General features: G+C 42.7%; 1 protein-coding gene across 7 annotated transcripts in view; it reads right to left on the bottom strand.

The window, feature by feature from the left end:
- CDK14 (cyclin dependent kinase 14) overlaps positions 1-22,185 on the bottom strand; it is a 545,410-nt gene that overhangs the window by 320,011 nt on the left and 203,214 nt on the right. For all 7 annotated transcript variants that reach the window (XM_032798112.2, XM_075062353.1, XM_032798113.2 and 4 more), the window contains one exon: positions 6,529-6,608. In XM_032798112.2, the coding sequence (XP_032654003.1) occupies positions 6,529-6,608 (80 nt within the window). The remainder of the gene's footprint in view (positions 1-6,528; positions 6,609-22,185) is intronic.

Raw genomic sequence — 22,185 nt, 5'->3', positions numbered from 1 at the left:
GTGGAAGGGGTCATAAATGAGACCATATATTTGAATACCTAGCTGTGTATTCAAAGTCTTACACTTTTTCTTTCTATTTGCAATAGAATGTGTCCTCTGCCCTCTTGTGTAAATCAAAAAATGTTCTACAATTATTCAGACCTGTAACCAGTACCAAATCCATACTGTACTTATGTTAAAAGTTCCTTAGGTGAATGCTTACCCATACTGAATCTTGAAGTGCAATGTCAGTGGTAGGATACATCTCACATGTGGAAATATTATTACTGTTTTGTAATGCAGTAGCAACCCGGGGTCCCATTCAAGACTGGAGGCCCATTAGGTTATGCAGCCTACAAACACATATACATACAGGTAAGCACAGTCCCTGCCCTATAGAATTTATTGTCTAAATCAGCGTTTCTCAAACTGTGGGCTGGGACTCCAAAGTGGGCGTTCACCCCATTCTTATGGGGTCACCAGGACAGGGTTAGACTTGCTGGAGCCTGGGGCCAGAGCCCAAGCCCAAGCCCAAGCCCCACTGTCTGGGGCTAAAGACGAAGATTGAGCCTCACTGCCTGAGGGTTTCAGCTCTGGGCAGTGCGGCTGCGGTTACAGACCCCCTTCCTGGGCCTGAAGCCCCTGGGCTCAGGCTTCGATCCTCTCTCCTGGGGTCATGTAGTAATTTTTGTTGTCAGAAGGGGGATGCGGTACAATGAAGTTTGAGAACTCCTGGTTTACATTATGTATTATATAGGGCCCTATCAAATTCACAGTCATGAAAAATGCTTCACGGACCATGAAATCTGGTCTACTCCTATGAAATCTGGTCTTCTGTGTGCTTTTACCCTATACTCTACAGATTTCACGGGGGAGACCAGCATTCCTTAAACTGGGGATCCTGATCCAAAAGTAAGGTGACCAGACAGCAAGTGTGAAAAATCAGGACAGGGGTAATCAGAGCCTATAGAAGAAAAAGACCCAAAAATTGGGACTGTCCCTATAAAATCGGGACATCTGGTCACCCTACGCAAAAGGGAGTTGTGGGGGGAGGAGTCACAAGGGTATTTTAGGGGATAGCAGTATTGACACCCTTACTTCTGCATTGCCTTCAGGGCTGAGCGGCCAGAGAGCGGCAGCTCTTGGCCAGGTGCCCAGCTCTGAAGGCAGCACCCCACCAGCGGTAGCACAGAAGTAAGGGTGGCAATACCATACCCTGCCACCCTTAGTTCTGTGCCGCTACCTTCAGAGCTAGGCAGCCAGAGAGTGGCAGCTGCTGACTGAGGGCCCAGCTCTGCAGGCAGCAGCACAGAAGTAAGGATAGCAATACCATATCATGGCATCCTTACTTCTGCGCTGCTGCTGGTGGAGGCTCTGCCTTTGGAGCTGGGCTCCCAACCAGCAGCCACCGCTCTCCAGCTGCCTAGCTCTGAAGGCAGCACCGCCGCCAGCAGCACAGAAGTGAGGGTTGCAGTACCGCAACCCCCCTTATAATAACCTTGCGACACCCCCAACTCCTTTTTGGGTCAGGATCCCTACAATTACGACACTGTGAAATTTCAGATTTAAATAGCTGAAATAATGAAATTTACTATTTTTAAATCCTATGACCATGAAATTGACCAAAATGGACGACAAATTTGTTAGTGCCCTAATTATAAAAATTGGATTACTAAAAATAAAGAAAAAATGAGCAACCAAAGCTAGGTGAAAATTAGATAAATGTAACTTTTAGGATTGAAAAGAAGTGATTTAATTGTAAAAACTGAGACCATTTAAGCAATTCTTATGAAATACATTTGCTTCCTTGATGTTTGGAAAGGTATATCTCAGGAACAGTAAGTGACTTGATATTAAAATACCAGGATTGTGTTTAATTAAGAATAATCAATTAAGTTAAACACAGCAAAGTCTCTCTCTCTCTCTCTCTCTCTCTCTCTCTCTCTCTATATATATACATACACGTCATAGAATACGAGAGATGGCCAGCCTGAAGATGAAATAATTTTAAGAGCCTGCCAAAGAAAGGAACGTCACGGTATATGAGTTAAGTTCACAAAGACAGTTAGTCATTAGGGTTAAGAATGTTTGTCTAAACACATACATGGGAACAGAGACCTACAAAAAAGCCTTCATATTGCTCATGAAGAATTTCAATTATCCAGATATCATGTAAGGTAAAATTGTGGAATGATCAAGAAAAAGTTTGTTTCTAGAAGCAGTTTCCATTACACAGTTCAACAGCCAATCGATGAGATCAAAGGTTCTGCTAAGCATATTACAGGAAATTAAGTGGGTATTATACATGAGATAAAGGTTGAGCTGGTGAACTATTACATTGGTTGTAGTGATTTTAATATGATCTTTTTTTAGATGCCTCTGATATTAATACTTCCACACAGCAACGGCGACTGCTATATTGAATAAACTTGAGCCATATTTAAGACAGGGAAATATACATTGGCTAATGCAGCTTTTATAAAAATGACTTCATATGAAAATATACTAAGTAAATCATTCCCAGATCAGCTGACGTTTGAAACAGGACATTCTAGGCCAAATACAGAAGGGATGAGGGAAGTAATAAAATCTACACGTTGGTAAGCTAGTAGAAGAGAAACTGAGTTTATGTAATTCACATGCCATGTAGTCAAGATGGTGATGCAAGTTAAAGGAGTGGCCTATTTGAACTCACACCTACTTACACCTGCTTGCTAGCTGCTTTTCTTACTACTTTACATCTTCTCTCTTCTGGCTCCTTGGAAGCAAATTAAATTAGCTTTGACTCAGTGAGCTAACTTCAGAGGTGACAGGGACCTAGCAATTTCATGTCAGTAAGCAAGTCTGCAATGCTAAGGCAGCATAAGACAGGGCAGGGAGAACGTGCAAGTTAGACTCACTTCTGAATTTGGCACTATGACTTCAAGAGGCAATCAGACAGCAAGAACAGAACAGATGAGCTCTTGTAGACGTGATCCTATTTTTATGCAAATATACCTCTAAGTCAGAAATGGGGAAAAATGGTATAGAAAATGTATGCTGTTGACAAAATTACTCTCAGTCTCAGCAAAGTGTTTTCTCTGAAGTTTTCAGGGACATGACAAAATTTATAATTACTATTCTCTGCTTTTGTGGTGTTCTGCTTTTTTTTTTTTTTTTTTGTTCCTCAGTTATATTTACTGTTCTTTACTTTGCTCTCTTCCCTTTTTTCCCAACCTCACTTATTTTTCTTCCCCCAATCACATTGTTTTCAAATACTTTATTTTGCTGCATTTCTTAATTTAATCTTTTCCCCAGTTGCTTTGTTTTCCTTTGAGTCCCATTCTGTTGCTGTCACAATGGCAACAATATGCTTCTCTACACACAAGCCAACTACAAAATTCCCTCAGCATGAGTACTGCTCAAGATTTCAGTCTCTGACTTCCCCTTAATTAGCATCACATAACATTCTCCAACAGAAGGAACACAATGCAGGAATTTTATTTCCTCCTCACAGCTGCATGATGAGTCATGAGAGATGTTAAACAATTAATTTACTCCAGTTTTAATTTACAAATTGCTGGATTTTTGCCTGAATTTGATATACTGATGGTAAATTAGAAAATAGGGCATGAGTCAGCAAGAATAAAAACTGTCTGGCTTCCACATTATGAAAAACTCTGGAAAGAAGTCTGTGTGTATAACTTGCATGCCTGCGAACGGTCCTCTGGCTCATGAAACAGATTTTTGGCTTGATTAGATCAACACTACTATGCAAATAAAAACTGAAGTTTAGAATTTGACCTAATTAATAAATAGTAGCTTCCTAGCTCCTAGTCCAAATTGTAGAGCTGCACCTTTAATCAGCAGATAGAGACAAAGAAAAACTCTTCAAGCAGGTTTAAGTAGCTCAGAGCCTCCCAGCCTCATCACTTTTTAGTCTAAAGTATATCAGGCCTCTCCAAGAGTTCAATATGAAGTATTTATTCTACCTTGTATTTTTATTTCTATACCTAGAACTATATATGCCTAGTATAGTTCTGCCTCAGTACTGAAAAGATTATCTTCTGTTACATTTTTCAGTGTATTTTTCTGTCCTTTTCTGGTTCTCAGCTAAAGTTTGCATTCACCAAAATATAAAAAATACACTTTTCCCTTTCCTCTCCCCCACCCCAAACCACACACAGCTTCCATGTCACAAAAAAGCTACAGAAATTGATTTCCATGTGGCATCCACAACCCTATATGAGGTCCCACCCGCCTAGAAGACAGGAATATTTTCAAGAAAAATCTGTTGGGCCTTGGATCCAAAGCCTGCTGAAGTCAAGGGAAAGATTCCTATTAACTTAGACGGGCTCTGGATCAGGTCCCAGTAAAGAACACCACACACAATTTGAAGTATGTAGGAAGTCCCACTGAAATCAGGCAAGTGCTCATGCTTCAGCTCTTATACATGACTAAGTGCTTTGTTGGATAGGGGCCTTGGAGTATTAGCATTCAAGCCAGGCTGTTTGCGGGCTTCTCTATGCTGGAAAGTTTTCCTGCTTTAAACTACATGAATATTAGCTGGGCTGACCGGAGCTGCCAAGATCCCTTTTCAACCGGGTGTTCCAGTCAAAAACCAGACACCTGGCAACCCTAGATCCAGGGCCCCCTGCGGGGCCACGAGCAGGTTTCAGAGGGTCTGCCAAAATAAACCAGAGAGCAGGGCTGGCATTAGACTCGCTGGAGCCCAGGATAAAAACCCAAAGCCCGAGCCCCGCTGCCTGGGGCTGAAAGCTGAAGCCTGAGAAACTTAACTTCGCAGGGCCCCCTTGCCTGCTACCCTCTAACACTGGCCATGGCTTTTAATCTACTGGATAGGCAGAAAAACAGTTGTGGCAGAGGTGGGCTGTGGAATTTTTATAGCATGTTGGGGGGGGGGCCTCAGAAAGAAACAGGCTGAGAACTCCTGCCCTAGGTAACAAGTGAAGATGAGTATGATGATCATGTCTTATTCACTCTTAAAAAGTTGTTGGGGGGTTGGGGGGGATTTTAAATATCCGCAGCTCAAAACAAACAGACACAGGATGATATTAACACTAGAAATGGGAGTTATATTACATGCTCCTAAATATCAACATGGTCTCGAGCAAACTGTTTAGAAGTCAATACCATCAATTCACATGATATTTGTTTGAAAATGTTACATATGTCAGATGAACCATTGAATATTATTCTGGCAGCACTACAAATACAGACCACGCAAGTTTCCTCACACTAACCCATCAACTGGCACCTCGCCCATCGTGGAATGACTGGTTAGCACAGTCTTAATGCTTATGCAACGATGTATGGTCTGTTCCGCTGAGACTGACAAGTGTCAGTTGGGCTGGTGTTTTGATGTGCCATGAACCTTTCTGCTCACCATAGGAACTGCACTGGGACTGTCAAGATATTTCATACAGACCACTGACCAGCTGTATCAGAGCTTGCTACCAACCTGAGGCTTCGTCTACACTAGCACTTCGTTGGTAAAACTTTTGTCATTCAGGGGTGTTAAAACACCCACACACCCTGGATGACAAAAGTCTTACAGACAAAAAGCACCAATGTGAACAGTACCACTCGTGGGGGTGGTGGAAATGTTTTGTCAGCAGGAGAGCTTTCTGCTGCCAACAAACAGCTGCTACACCGTGCGCCTTTTAGTGGCACAGCTGTAGCAGCACAGCCACGTCGCTAAAAGCCTCGTAGTGTAGCCATACGCTGAGATGAATTTGAATCAGTGACCAGAAAGTAAAACGTTTCTCATTTCACCACCAATCCCTATCTTTGACACTTATCAACAGAGTAGGCCCATTTAAACAAGGAATGTGCAGAAACTTCTGCAAAGGAACTTGTGACAGCCAAGCACAGATACAAAAGCTGTCACCAGGGAGCAGGGGGCGGGGGCTGATAAGAAAGGATAGAGGGAGTACAGCAGAAAGCATGACAGACCTTTGACACTCAGCTAGAAAAGAGTCATCCCTGGACTGTCTGGCTTAGAGGTGGCAGAGAGGAAGGCGGACAAAAACCCAAACCATACACAGTCAGTTCTTGAAAAAGGTAATCAGCCATCCCGTTTTTAAGGAGCTTGCTATATTTGTCCCCAAACCTACCATGGCTCTCTCAGCCAAAAAATGCAGATTCTTCTATATGACTATCTTTCAGGGAACATGGCCTCACATAAGCAAAAATTTAAATCCACATTCATTTTAAGTGCTGCTTCACAACAAGCAAAACTTCCCCAACCTATTATACCAGTGACAACCCCCCTCACACACACACACACACTCTACTTAGTATGTCACTTGTACACAAAAGCAGTTCTCAGACAAGCCAAACCACAGAGGCACATATTTGTTTTATTTAACATGAACTCCCACGTTGTAGGGACATTTTGATTTTTAAAGTACCAAAGCCGCCTCCTACAGGGAACATAACCATATAATTTAAAATCTCAAGCTATTCAGTATAGCATGGTATTGGAGAGAGTGAGTGCAACGCAATTAAAAAATAAACTATGAATAATCATTAAAGATGAGTGCATACCTTCCCTGATAGCTGTAAATGGAGTTCCTTCCTCCTCTTGTAATCTAATCACCTTCAGCGCCACCAACTTCCCATTTACCCTGGGGAGGTGGGGGAGAGAGAATGGAGGAGGAATGAGGAGAGGAAGGGAAAAAAAGAGAAACATACACAAAATTAATTAAAACTGAATATTCCAATAATAGGGTTTATTTCCCCATCATGTATTATTTGGTTTCTCCCTGTCAATGTCAGTGATTCACTTATGGCACAGTAAGAAACACTTCATAGCCTCCATAATGTCAGCTTTAAATATTCACATTCATGTAATCCAAGAAGTGATCTCAGCTTTCTGTGAGTCAGTCTCCGTTTCCTTTCTATCACAGCATTAAACTGGAGGCTTTGTTTAAAGAAAGCATAGCATTGTAAAAATATGGTTTATTTCTTTGATCATTTAATCCAAACAGAACTTCAATCAATCATTCCACATATGGTATACCCATCTTTATATTTATTTTTCTCCTCTCCCTGAATTATGCCCCACAACAATTACCTTCCAAGAGTTATGGAAATTTGAGGTGGAAAATATCTGTTAGGTCATTCTGTCCATTTCCCACTAAAGCAGGATTGTTCCCTAAAGTACATTCTTGAGTGCACTGCCGAGACTAGTTTTTTTTATTATGACGACACTCATTTATAAGGTTTAAAATAATGTGCTCCATGGATCAAGCCTCACAACAGAAGTCTGTTCTCTTTTCAGCTCTATTCAACTGTAGTAGTTTCCAGTATTTAACATTTAAATACAAATTTCTCCCTAATCTGCCCAGTCTGCTCAGTTTATCTAGATGAAGGACTCAGAAGACCAACACCATCTCCAACAACCTCCTCCTCAAAAGTGTACTCCTGCATTAGGACTTTAAGAGACTCCCTGAATATGAAAAGGCTAGTTGGGGGTAGCATTCCTAAAATGGTATGATGCAGTTGGCAAACAAAGGATTATTACTACAATTTCTTTTAAAAAAATATGTAAAAAATTAGAGCTTACAGCTGAAGAACCCAGGAGACTGACAGAGCTTTCATACTCCAGTAGTTGCAGAGGCAACTTATTGCATTGAGCCTTAAAATATGTTCTTCTGAATCTTGCAGCAAGAGGACACAGTCATCTAATGTAGTGATCAATTCAGCTGCTCCCTCAGGCTTTATTTTTTAATATTTAATTACAGGGTTGCTACTTATTTTTATTCTCCTATTTATTAGTAGTATTTAACATTTACACTGTAATAGTGCCTAAAGGTGTCAACTTGGGCCCTACCATGCTAGGTACTGTACAAACTGGAGTTCTCCCAGGCAAGGAACAGGATGGACAAAGTCCTCAAGGTGCCTGAGCCAGTGAACACCACCCTACGGTGGTGGTCCTCCCCGAGAAACATGCTCCAAGGGGTCCAGTTCAGGGGTAGGGTGATGTGAGACTGGCAAGGGAAGCAGAAAAACTAACATCAATATCAGTGAATCTTAGTGTTCTTAATTTGCAATGGATGAGGCAGTTGAGGGGAGAAATGTAGTTATTAGCATTTTGTATGATATTTGTCATTTGCTTTAGTAGAGCTCTGGGCAACTATTAATGCTATTGAAATAATTCAACTTATCTTGAATGCTTGGTTGCTCAGGGACTGCAATATCCTGTTTTTGTCCTGAAGATACCCGTCTCTTACCTCTCAAAAAAACAATTTTCATCTGATCTTGTTCCAGTTAATTATTCGATGGCTAAGAGCTCCTTTACTTTAGTTCATTCTCTTCCTTAAGTGCGTATTTTGGGGCAATAGAAAGTGAATTATCATCAGTTAACGGCAATAACTGGATGTATTTTCCTCTTCCAGCTGTTCCCACTGAGGCAATCTCAATCTCGTCATGCCTTGTCAGAAGTACAGATGCGGCTATCACAGAATCCTTACAATCAACACTGAAGAAAACTGTCATGCTGAAAATTAGCTCCCCAACCTATTAAAATCTGCCCAAGAATTCATTTGGAAGATAATCAGACCATACTTTACAGTAATACCAGGATGAATGCCTTAATCTTTGTCTTCTATGACTGTGTCTTCTATCCCTTATGTTATTATATTCAATATTGGATGAATTATTATTATTATTAAAGATAAGTAGGAAATACTACTACATAGAGAACCTTTAGGCAACCTGACAATATGACAGGATTGCTGTATCTTCTGACATCTAGGATTGTTTATAAGGCAACTCTATGCTCACTTTTCTCCCCGGTCAAGATAAGGGTATTTCACTCATCTCAGCATCTCCCATCCACATTGCTAACTGCTTCATGGATTCCTATTAAAGACAATATTGATTATAAAATCATTGCATGGTCTTATTCCTTTCTAAACCAATAGGCTTCCTCTCTCTCCTTCCTCTCCCCCAGCTCCAAAAATTCCTTGAGATAAGCTGCAAAGCTTCTTACCATCTCTAAACATTATTTAAATTAAATCTCATCTAGGGTCTTTGTTCACTCTGGCCCTCCGGTTATCACTAGGAGCTGATGGATAGAATATTTAGACTCAGGAGAATTTTAAAAAGTCTAAATTCAATTACCATTTTTGTTTACTGTTTTAAAATTACAATAAAATTCCAAAATTAGTCAACTCTTTCCAGCGTGCTTTGCATGAAAGGTGTTAAAGAACTATGGGTTGATGTAAATGTATATGGCATATAATAAATTGTGTATATTTTAAAAACATAAGTGAGCTTCAGACCATTTGAACCAGATGTTTAAAAAATATCCTAATAAAATGTATACATTACACATTTTCCAAAACAGACTGTAATGCTAACAAAACCGAAATGAATTACATGGAGAAAACAGGAGTGTTTATGGGAAAATGTCAGAGATTAGAAACAATGCAATGCTCTAATCATGCATCATTAACAAAATCTAATACTAATGAATATAAAGCAATTGAGGGCTAATTGGTTTTTTTGGGCATAATATGGATAATACACATTTAGGGAACAAAAGGTAAGAATGGAATACTATTTATTGTCACAAGTTCTTCAGTTACATTTAAATGTAATAAATGTTTTAAATATAATACCCTTAATGGGTTCAATATGTAAAATCCACCACTAGTATTCCAATTTGTTTATTTTGTGAGGAACTTTATTGCTGGCTACAGTTGAAACTTAGTTCAAAGCTCTAACAAGCACAGACTTTGAAAGACAAATATATATGTACTGTTCTCAAATTCCGGATATTACTCTCATATCTTGGAAAAATTAATTTGTATTAAAAAATTGACTCACAATAGATACATAGATATATAGTTATTCGTTTACATAAAGATATAAACTTTTCTAAAACCAAATAAATCCCTCACATTCAACAAAACATATTCTGTAGTTATAGGAGCTTCACAAACCGATGTCCAAAGGCCAGAGTTAATAATCTTAATAAAGCCATACTCTGCTAGCATTCTGCTTTCAAAGCAAACCTGCTATTAAAGTAAATCTGTAATCATTTTAGTCACTTCATATTACTCCACAGAAGAAAATTTGATCTCACATTCAATGAAATATTTCTTTTAATCATAAACCTTTGAGAAAGTTCAGTGTAAACATGGATTATATTTATTTATTTTCCAGAAAAGAATTACTCATAACTTTACCAGTTCTGCTAACAATGTAAGTATTCAATAGCATAATGTGAACCTGCCAATATATCTTTTCAGCTTCTATCATATTTTTACCTGCAACTCTTTAACAAAAAAAATATCTAGTTGCTTTATTTAAAAAAGCAGAAATCAATGAAGTAAGTAATAAATTAGGGACTATTTTCTAGAATGGCTGTTTATTATGATACGCTTGATAAAAGATCTAAGGCTTCCAAGATACACGGTAGATTTAGAACATTCATTTTTGCACAGTTAAAATATTACGACTGGGACTCTGGGAACAAATCCATCAATTCTTCAAAGAATTCACAATTTAGGTTCACAGGCAAGGAGGCACAATTTTATAGCTCTTGTTTTTGAGTAAGAAGCATGTATGAACAGAGTGAAAGAATATTTACCTCCAGATCCACACCCTCCTGTCAAGAAAAACTACATTAAGCATAACTAATCATATTTTATACAAATATATATACATACACACCTCTACACATGTGCACAGATACTGTGTATGTTTGTGTGTGCGTGGACTCAACTGCTCTCTTTTTAACACTTGACTATTGAAAGAATATGAATTATTACTAGCAGTTTCTAAGATTAAGAAAACAGCTCTGTTTGCAGTTTGCTCTGTGCCATACCAGTGAAATGTACATTATATGGATAAGTCACAATGGTAACTAGGTACTAAGTATTATGTTTAAAGTAAGGATGTCCAATAGAGATTAACAGATTATTTGAAATAGATGTATTATTTGTACAAGAAAAGATTAAATAAAAATCCTCTTCAAAAGAGGTACAAAAGTCACTGATTATAGGGACACCTATTGTTCTAGAAATGGCAAATATTCTATTAATATATTTTTTAAAAGGAGCATGCACAGAGATAAAGAAAAGACAGTTATCTTTTCCATAACTGGTGTTCTTCAAGATGTGTTGCTCATGGCTATTCCACAATAGGTGTGTATGCTCGCCACATGCACCAGTGCCGGAAGTTTTTCCCCTAGCAGTACCCGTAAGGGAGCACCCTAGCGACCCCTGGAGTGGTAACTCCATGGCACAGTATAAGGGGCACTGCGTGCTCCCCCTACCCTCAGTTCCTTCTTGCCAGACAACTCCAACAGAGGGGAAGGAGGGTGGGATGTGGAATAGACATGAGCAACACATCTCGAACAACACCAGTTATAGAAGAGGTAACTGCCTTTTCTTTTTCGAATGATTGCTTATGTGTAATCCACAATAGGTGATTCCAGGCTATATCTGTTGGAGGTGGAAAGAAGTTTACAAACTCTCGGGATGGAGAACAGCCCTTCCGAACCCAGCATCCACCCTGGCCTGAGAGACAACCACATAATGCAAGGTGAACATGTGAACTGAAGACCACGTGGCAACCCTACAAATGTCCTGAATGGGAACATGGGCCAAAAAGGCAACCAATGAGACCTGCGCCCGAGTCGAGTGTACCCTCACAATTGGCAGTGGAGGTATTCCCACCAGGTCATAACAGGTACAGATGCACAAGGTGATCCAGTTGGAGAGCCAATGAGTGGAGATCGGCCAACCTTTCATGTGCTCGGCTGAGGCAATAAAGAGTTGCGAGGACTTTCTGAATGGCTTAGTCCACTCCAGGTAGAAAGCCAGAGCCCGTCTCACATCCAGCGTGTAGAGACAGCGCTCCTCACTGAATGCGTGGGGCTTTGGGCAAAAGATCAGCAGAAAAATATCCTGACCCATGTAATAGGCAGAGACCACCTTAGGAAGGAACAAAAGGTGTGGGCTGAGCTAGATCTTATCTTTATGAAACACCACGTACGGGGGCTTGGAGGACACGGTCCTGAGTTCCGAGACCCGCCTAACCTACATGATCGCAACCAGGAAGGCCACCTTCCATGACAGGTATGACTAGAAGCACATGGCTAGCAGCTCAAACGGGGGCCCGTGAGACAGGCCAACACCAGATTTAGGGACCACTGCAGGACAGGGGGCCTAACATATGGGAAGAGGCGATCCAAGCCCTTAAGGAATTGGCCAGTCATAGCATGGGAGAATACAGCGTGGCCCTGCACTGGCGGATGGAAGGCTGATATGGCCACCAGGTGCGCCTTGACTGACGAGAGCGCCAGGCCCTCTGAAGTGAAGGAAGTAGTCCAGAATAAGCTGGATCGGGGTGGCCACTTGGGAAACGGTCAGCTCATCCACCCGTCTGGAAAACCGAGACCACTTTGCCAAGCAGACTAAGCGCATGGAGGGCCGCCTGCTTTCTAGGAGGACATGCTGAACCCCTCCTGAGCATGTTCTTTCCTCCCTACCTAACCATTGAGCAGCCATGCTGTGAGGTGGAGTGCCGGGAGGCTGGGGTGGAGGAGGTAGCCCTGGTCCTGGGAGAGCAGGTCCGGGAGGGATGGTGACGGCCACAGCAGGGCGACCGCCAGGCCTGGGAGGGTCCAGTATCAATGCTGACTGGGCCATGCCAGGGCAATTAGAAGGACCTAGGCCTTGTCTGTCTTTATCTTTTCCAGGACCTTGCCAATCAGCAGGAATGGGGGAAAGGCATAGAGAAACTGGCTTGACCAAGACAGGAGGAAGGCATCGGAGATTGTGCCTCATCCCAGCCCTCTCCCTGGAGCAGAACCAAGGACAGCAACGGTTCTGCCGAGTTGCAAACAGGTCCACCTGGGGAGTTCCCTACACTTGGAAAAGTCTGTGCACCACCTCTGAGTGGAGATACCACTGGTGTTGAGAGGAGAAGTCCCTGCTCAAGCAATCCACCCGCGCATTCCGGTCACCCAGCAGATGTTGTGGGCTATACGAAAGTCCCACAGCCTGAGGGCTTCGTGGCAGAGAGCAGAGAATCAGGCCCTGCCTTGCCTGTTGATGTAGAACATCAAGGCCGTGTTGTCCATGAGGACCCTGACCACCCAGCCCTCCAGGTGCGAGCAGAAGGCCACGCACACCAGTCGTACCACTCTGAGCTCCTTGAAGTTTATGTGGAGGGTCAGATCCTGAGCCTGAACGTTCCCCACATGGGTCCTCCCATCCCAGGTCCAAGGTGTCAGACACCCTGCCCCTGAACTGGACCCTTTGGAGCATGTTTCTCGGGGAGGACCACCACTGTAGGGTGGTGATCACTGGCTCGGGCACCTTGAGGACTTTGTCCATCCTGTTCCTTGCCTGGGAGAACTCCAAGGCAAATAAGAGCTGGAGAGGCCTCATCTTGAGTCTGGCATGATGGACCACATATGTGCATACCAACATGTGACCCAAGAGCTGGAGGCACGCTCTGGCTGTTGTCACCAGAAACCTTGTGACCATGTCAATGAGCCCCTTCAGGGTCTCGAACCTGTCTGGTGGGAGAGAGGCTCTGGCCGACGAGGTGTCCAGGACCGCCTCAATAAACTCTATGCGTTGTACCGGGACTAACATGGACTTGGTATTGTTTACCAACAGGCCCAAAGTGGTGCACATAGACAGAAGGAGCGCCACGTGATCCCACACCTGCGACTGGGAGCTGCACTTGACCAACCAGTCATCCAGACAGGGGAAGATCTGGACCCCCTGGCACCTGAGGTAGGCCACCGCCACGCGTTTCATGGATACCCTCAGGGCAGCGGACAGGGCAAATGGGAGGACCATAAATTGGTAGTATTCCTGCCCCACTGTGAAACGGAAGAAGCATCTGTGCCCCTTGAATATATGAATGTGGAAGTACACCTCCTGCAGATTGAGGGCAACATACCAGTCCCCGGGTCCAGGGAGGGGATGATGGACACCAGGGAGACCATGGGGAACATGAGCTTCACCATGGTTCAGGCCTCAGAGGTCCTAGATGGGCCTGAGCCCTCCTTTGGCCTGGAGCTGAGCAGTTCTGAAGCACCTTCACTGGTGGCAAGAAGGAACTGAGGGTAGGGGTAATGCGCAGTGCCCCTTATACCGCACCATGGAGGTGCCACACCAGGGGTCGCTGGGGCACTCCCCTACGGGTACTACTGGGGGAAAAACTTCCAGCACTGGTGCACGTGGCAAGCACGCACACCTATTGTGGAATACACATGAGCAATCACTTGAAGAACAAATTTGTTCCTGAAAGTAAAGACCATGGGTTAGGTACTCTCTTCCCATTATCTGAGCAGAGGGGAGGAAAGCAGCATGAAACTGGGACAGATAGCATGGGAAAGAACAGAAGGCAGTGTTCCTTGCCATGCTTTTATCTCCTTTGGGAGCCTGCAGAAATCACTCTAGATCTGAAGGGTCCCAGAGGAGATCTAGTGTAATTTTATAATCTTTTATAATTTTGTACCTTGATGTCTTATTTGATCTCCTATTGGAAGATACTGGGTCATTCTCAAATGGAAAACGCATTGGTGCATAATGACATCTAGTTTAGGGATTCCATAAGGCGTGTCTACACTTACGGCGGCGTGTAGAATACAGACATTACACACCCAGCTAGCACAGGTATAAACAGCAGTGTAGATGGTGAGACATGGCTTAGACGAGTAGAGTGCAATGCCCTACATGTACCCTGAACGGCTCTCTCTAAGCCCAAGCAGTGCCTCTCACATTTACATAGCTAATTTTAGTAGTGCAGTGTCCCATTGCCTCCCGGCTGTAGGAGCCTTTCCCCTCTGCCTCCACCTTGCCACAGCCGGACACTGCTGCACACCACATTGACAAAAGTGAATGCAGTCGGCCTTTCACTGTGTATTACCAGTACTCTGCAACCTGCTGCCAACGTAAATAAGGCTTTAGTGCTTACTCTGCCCCCCAAACATGCACATATTTCCTATTACCATTAAATTGTCATTATTATTTTTATTACTATGACACAAGACACCTGGTTTCTGTCCCAGCTCTACCACTGACTCACAGTGTGACTTTGGGCAAGTCATAATCATTCTGTGCCTCGATTTCCTCATCTGTACAATGGGGATAATAATGCTTATTCACTTTTGTCAAGTGCTGTGCAAGTTACAGATGAAAAGTGCTCAAGATCAATATATAGAAATACAGTATACATGGTATGCCAATTGCCATTGTATCTAGGTGCTTATACACACACACAGACACACACTATCTAGCTACGTATACATAAACACACACTCTTACTATTTGTTTCAGCAATGCATTTGGATTTTGAGAAATTGATTATAGGAATGAAGACTGAGGCATACATTCACTGCAATTCTTTCATCCTTCACTTAGAATCCTCAATTCCGGACAATTCTTAAAACTTTTAAACTGGAGAAAAAAGAATGTGTAACTTCTTTCAATGCTTAGCACTTATTTAAGTGTCAAACTCTCCATGGCTTGGCATTTTACATTAAAGTCTTTTTAAAAAATTTGCTCTAGTTTAACTAAAAGTCATTGTGATTTGATAAAGTATTTATGTTGGTACACAGGCTTAAAAAGGGTACCTATCCATATGTTCTAGGAACCCTTGATATAACTTAAAAATATGTCCCAGATAATACCCTATGGATAGCAGTACAATTTAATATAACCCCCAACACCACCACCAGTACGCACTATGCACGAAGTCAGACTAGATTACTGTAATGGTAACATCTGGCCTTAAAATCTATATTAATTTCACAGCTACCTGGTTGGGTAAATAGAAAGGTCCCTGCTTCATTTACAGCAGGACACTAGTTTTGTGTAAGCTACAGGGAAAAAATGGCTCGCAGTATATTTAAATCACAGAGGGAAAGATTCAAAACTAATTAGTTTTGTGAAACCAAAACAGTGAGAGTTTTGCAGCCACAGAAGATCTTAACCCTGTTGGAAAGAGCTATCAAGGTGTAAGCAGGGTCTGAAGAAGCTCTCCCCTGACATCTAGAGATGAACTGGAGAGAAAAGACTTCAGGACCAGACCGTATTTGCTCTGCCTAGGTATTCAGCCGACAGGTTGTGTTGCTAAAGTGATACATTTTGGCTATTGCTGGGTAACAAATCACTTTGGTATTGACTGCAGGGGCAATGAAATGTTGTTACCTTCACTGTATGAGTAAAAGAGGAGCAGAACCATGCTCAGCATGCCCTGATTGAGGGGTACACTCTCAACTGAACTGTACTCGCTAAGCAAGGGTTAGGGATGCCAAATCCCGGTGAAAAGAGAGAAAGGCTGGGAACAGGTGTTCATACCTGTGGTGTGGGCTCTGCCTAAGAGTCCTAGACAACATTTGACCTGTGACAGACAATTGAGTGTTTTGCTAAGTGATCACTAGAGCTGAAATCACTGATAATCAGGTCTCGCTGTTGAGCCTTAGATCTGCTGCAAGACAGTGTTGCTATAAAGGAGACTGCCCAGCCTGCACTAGCAGTGACGCTCCCCATGGAAAGCTGGGCTAAGTGGTGGAACCTCAGAATGTGGCATTGCACAGAGTGGCAGGTGGCAGCAGAGAAGCAACAACAGCACCACCACCAGAGTGAACAATGGCGGCAGCAGCAGCCAGTGACGGTCTCATCAGGTGGTGACAGCAGAGTGAACGACGACAGCTGCAGAAGCGTCAGCAGTAGCAGAGTTATTGCTGGATACTTTTCCCTTCTCTCCCCATGCCCTCAGAGAGTGGGAGGTGAACCCAAATGAATGCACCTGTGAACTCTGGGTCTTGGCTGACCCAGGACAGCCAACTGTCAGTAGGGTGCAGTGGAGGGAGAGGAGAGTGATGTGATTTGTTAAAGGGACATTCATTTGTCGGACTTTCCCATCACAAGATGGGAAACTGAGGCAAAGGACACTGCCTAATGCACTATGGGGTCGGGTTGGCTTACGAACACTTGTTTTTTAATTGGTTGTGGTCTTTTCCCAAGCTAAGGCTTGGTTCCCTTCCCCTTTTAATAAAAGTTCTCAGACTCAGTACTCGAGACCGGGAAAGTATTGTCTCTTAGAGACACACAGGGATGGGTGGGCACTCAAGTTGGTTTTGTGTTGTAATGTCCAGAGGAACCCCTAGATGTTGAACCTGGCCTTTGCTGCTGCCAACTTTACCTGGCAGAAGGGATACAAAGGTACCTGATCAACATGGTGAACATTCCAAATACTAAAATGAAGCTAAAAGGAACAAGCCATGAAAAGTGAGTTGAAGATGTGTAAATTATGTTGCTGCAAGTAAAGTAGACACTGGGGAGCATGTCATTGTGATGCAGAATATTGTGTTGGTAAAGTGAAAATTATACCTTGTGTAGATGCGGATCAAAGCTGAGGGTGTGGTTAGCTGGGAAGAGTGACAGGAAAGACACGACATGCCCAGCAGGCTGCCAAAGCCCACAGGAATTGCAATAACACACACATAAAAGAGCCAGAGAAAACCTACAAGAGAAACAGCTAAGAAAGCAGCCTGGCCGAGAAAAGGATGATGTGAATTCAGCAGATGCACAAGGAAAAATATGAGCTCAAAAATAGGAAGAGCAAGTAACTCCAACAATCACCACAAAATTGAAAAGCAGACTGAATTATCCGTGTGCATAGGGAAGATGATGTATTGAGTGCCACAGTCTCCAGAAAAAATAACCATAGCTAGTTCATTGTTCACAAAGGGTACTGGGATATAGTGAGACACAAACAAATACAGACAATGGATAAGACATGTTGCCTCTATAAGCCAGGGCTGGCCAAACCGTGGCTCACGAGCCGCATGTGGCTCTTTTATAGTTCAAGTACAGCTTGATGAGCCCCCCATGCTGCCCCATTCTCCATCTACCAGACCGGGGGGGTGGGGGGAGCTCAGGGCTTCTCCCCTGCAGCAAGGGGCTGGGGCAAGGGGCTTCTGCCTGAGACAACTGGTGCCCACTGAGAGGGGGTGGGGCAGAATTTAAAGGTTCAGGCCCCCCACCCCCAAGCTTGAGTCATACTCTCCTCTTATCCTCAGCAGCCCCTCTCTGCAGCTCCCAGCCATTTGCTGCTACTTCTCCCCAGAGCCACAGCTTCCAGCTTGCTGGCTCCAGCAGCTGCAATGCAGGGAGGGGGCCCGGCAGCACCAGGTGTCAAAAGTCTGGAAAAATCAGGGGGCAGGTGTGACCCCACTTGCCTCCCCTCACAATGCCCCTGGTTTCTGCCCAGTGGTGAGGGGGAGTCTCAGGGTTTCAGCCTCTTGGGGCGTGCCTGCCTGGGCACAGCTCTCGAACTTCTGAAGATTAATGTATGCAGCTCAGAGGGTCAATAAGTTTGACCGCCCCTGGTATAGGCGTCCCTCGTTGTCATAAGACCTTAAAACCACTTAGAAATTGCAGCTGCTGCAGAATAAGATGGCTGGGCTGTCTGAGTGGTATTTCACACAGATGTACACTTCGAATTCACCACTTGCTCCCAGCTGATTCCCAGGTGAAGATTGACCTATTAAGACCTAAAATGGCCTGGCTACCCAAGAGACTGCCTCTCTCCTCATAGTAGATACTGAGGCAGTTGTGATCAGCTGTGGACTTCAAGCTATCAATAAGGAACAACATTCTCTGCAAGGGTCTTTGACTCTAGAACTTACTCCCCTTATCCTGAGCTCATATCTATTGATCTTAATGACATTCTGAAAGGCCTATTTATTTTCCAAAGTTTTCCCTCACACAGTTAAGGATGTTGTGCACCACAACTGGATTTAGGACAGATTTGCCCCATGTTGGTTTAGGAGGAGAAATTTTATGGTGAGCATGTTGGAGAGGATTTTGTGGACTGATCTGATAAAATATTATAAAAACATAGAACTCTATGTGTACATGGAGGTATAGACCGATGTGCTTTTAGTAAAGTGAACTAAATAGTAGCAACAAGCAAGGGCAAGTATCGAGGATAGAGATACAGAAGCCACAAGCGTACCAGTGGGATTCTTCACAAAGCACATCCAGAGATGTGTGGCAGGACAACCCACTGCAGATGCAAATCATATTGCTCCGAGACTTGGTTTTGAATCCCTCACCTAGTACATGAAGGGTGACTGAACAACAGAGGAGGAAAACCCACAGCAGTCACAAGTATGCCAACAGAGAGAGCAAAGTAAGGCTACTCCTCCCCAAGTCCTCTCTAGGCATTTTCTGCAGAATAGGCAGCATACCTAACTTTCTACCTTTCAAGGGGATTGACTGGGACACTTTTATATCCACTGCTCCTGGGTCATTTATAGCTCTGAGGTGTTGCACCAGAGTGCTTGTCACTGGTCTAGTAAGATCCCATTTACCCATCCCGACAAATTGTGTATCTACCTCACGGTGGAGAAAAGTCAATAGTAGCAAGAACAGAGCCACATTTTCAAAGATGGCCTCTTCTAAAATTTCCATATCTGTAGTTTACAAAAGGAAGATATAAGAGAAAGCATTTGTTGTGCTAACCTGTATTTTCAGTCAAATACAATCAAACAGTAATATTTTCAAAAAGTACCTAGGCTTCTTCAGTGGCTTAAGTCCAACTGACAGTAAATGGGCCTTAAGCACTTGTGAAAATTTTATCCATAGTCCTTATGTTGCATCTAATATTAACTGAACTAAGAAGAAGTTAATGAAATGCGAAGTGTACTGGAAAACTAAAGGAAACTCAGGGAAGGAATCAGCAGAAGATAAAACAGACAAGATGGTGAAAGTGAACTTGCCTGCAGAATCCAGTTTAAACTTGCTTTCTTCAGCCAAAAAACACAACACAACACATCTTTTCTGTTTTCAGTAAATTTAGCCTAGCTGATTAGAAGCAAAACTGAAAATGTTCACAACATTAGTCACACAGAAATGAGATGACACCTGCAACATTCTTCTATGGTATTATCAGCAGATTATCACAGGCTGTTTTTAGCAACATTCAACTCAAGAGTGCGATTCTGTATTCCAGCCAACATGTGAGGGTAAGCAGGCTTTCAGACAGGACTTTATACAGCAAACAATAAGTTAGTTACTAGTAGAGACAAAAAGTAACTGGTGAATGTGCAGGGCAGGAATCTCCAGCTCTGAGTGTGAAGACTAACATGAACTCAGCAGAATATATTGACCTATTTGAGCAAAGGCCAGTTGAGCAACAAATGGTTGTTCTGCTATTTCTGCAGAAAATAATTGCCCTCCCAAGCAAGTAGGTACGTCAACCAGTTTAATAGCAAGCTAGCTTGTGTCTGTCTCTCTCCTCTGTTCCTAAAAAAATACCTTACAGGTGCCTTACAATCCTTTGTAGCCTCGAATCAACAGTACTTAGTTAAGGAAGGAGATATCAGTCATCCAAACTAGCCTGTAACCTAATTTTGCTGAGTTACTGCCCTATCTCTGCGCAGTGAAGTAATGTGTTTTAGCAGGAAGGCAAGGTTTGGCCCCACTGGCCTGCTGTAAATTCCATGTTACAACTATGGGCACAGTTTTCCCTAGCTGCTGATTTAGTATGCATGCTACCACAAATTTTAGCAAAGGGGTGGTATTAGCTAACTTTGTCTCTTATACAGTATGTAGATTTTGCAGATTGTGAACTTGGTCTTTGCTATTATTATTATTATTATTATTAAATTCCCCTCACCATTTTAGAATCAGGAAAAGAATTTAAAGGGGGAAAAGGAGGTAATTTTAACAAGCAACATTGGAAAACTTGTAAAGTGTAAAATACGCTAGAGGCAAACGTTGGGGAAAATTTTTTTGACTAAAACTAGGCTCTTAAGCCCATATTTAACAAAATAACTGACCTGATTTTCAGTTATGCTGTGCTTCCAGCAACTCCCACTGAAGTTTATAGGTGAGTGTCAGGGAGCTGCTGAGTGCTCTGCTCTTCATGAATCCAAAACTTATACTAAATATCAAAATTAACAAAGGGCTTTACCTCTGGAAAGGCAAAACATGACAACTAAGAAACTCGAAAAGCCAAACAAACCACACTGTTTCAGCCAATCTCTGAACGCAGGGTCACAAGCTACTAAATTCACAACAATCTGAGCAAATTTTCTCCATATAAGGAGGAGGAATTTGTCGCAGAATGTTGCATTTCTTAAAAAATTTCTAAAGTTGACTGTTAAATCAGAGCTGCAACAGGCTGGAAAACTTGAAGTAGTCTCAGAAATCTTATGTTGAGCTCGTCTTTTGTCAGTGTTAATAATGGCATCCCAGCCACCCGATGCAGGGTCAGAAAACTAATTTGTAATCGAAGTCTCAAGCTTTTGGGAGGTGCATATTGATAACTTAGAATGCAATGTGTCTTCAGAGTTCAAGTAGTTTTTGTTTTTAAAGTTTGTGGTTCCACAATGTATTTAGTGTATTTAATATATTAACACATGATGCAATAATGCACTTCTTGTATTTTGCTCCATTTCTGAAAAAAAAACAGGGAAGAAAATTTGACCTGGATTATTGACCCCAGGTGCTGCACTGAAGAACAGATGCAGTCATTTCATGTAAGCCACAATTCTGCAATGAGCTTCATGTGGGTGGGCCCTGTGCCCCTCAATGGAGCCTCAATAAAAGCAGCAGTGCTCCTCATGGGCGCAGGGTCCACTCACACAGAGCTCATTATAGGATGAGGACCATAGAGAGGATAGATATTAGAATGATTTACACTGGAAAGGCGAGGAGGGCGCAAAGACAGTGGACCCTAGGCGGGGAGGGCTGTGCAAAGTCTTATGAATGACTGAGAATCTGAAGGCTGGAGTCCATCCAATGAAAGGGGATCCCCAGAGAACCTGTAGCTCATTGAAAGAAAACTGACTGGGCCTGGGGAATTCTTATTGTGACAAAAGAGACTCAGGGATGCCAGTAGTTGGACTGGAGGGGAGAAAAGACTTTCCTAAAGACAGCAAAAGAGGCAGGTGAGAACATCCCACTTGGGGAGGTTTTTCAAAAGGTAGTGAGGGGACAAAATGCAGTTGGTTTCAAAATAAAAATGCTTATATTGACAGAGGACTCGAAAAGTGGGGAGAATTTTATATTTTTTAAAACATGACAGAATTGGTGAGGGAAGGATCAAGAAGCAAGCAACAAAAAGAAAATTAAAACAGCATGGAGAGTAGAGATGCAAAAAATTGCATGACTTTTTTGTTTACAATTAAGCAGCACTCACTCTCCTCAA

The sequence above is a fragment of the Chelonoidis abingdonii genome, chromosome 2 (genome assembly GCF_003597395.2).
Source record: "Chelonoidis abingdonii isolate Lonesome George chromosome 2, CheloAbing_2.0, whole genome shotgun sequence".
NCBI classification, from domain to species: domain Eukaryota; kingdom Metazoa; phylum Chordata; order Testudines; family Testudinidae; genus Chelonoidis; species Chelonoidis abingdonii.
The sequence above is the reverse complement of the archived record's forward strand: the minus strand, read 5'-3'. Positions and strand labels throughout refer to the sequence as shown.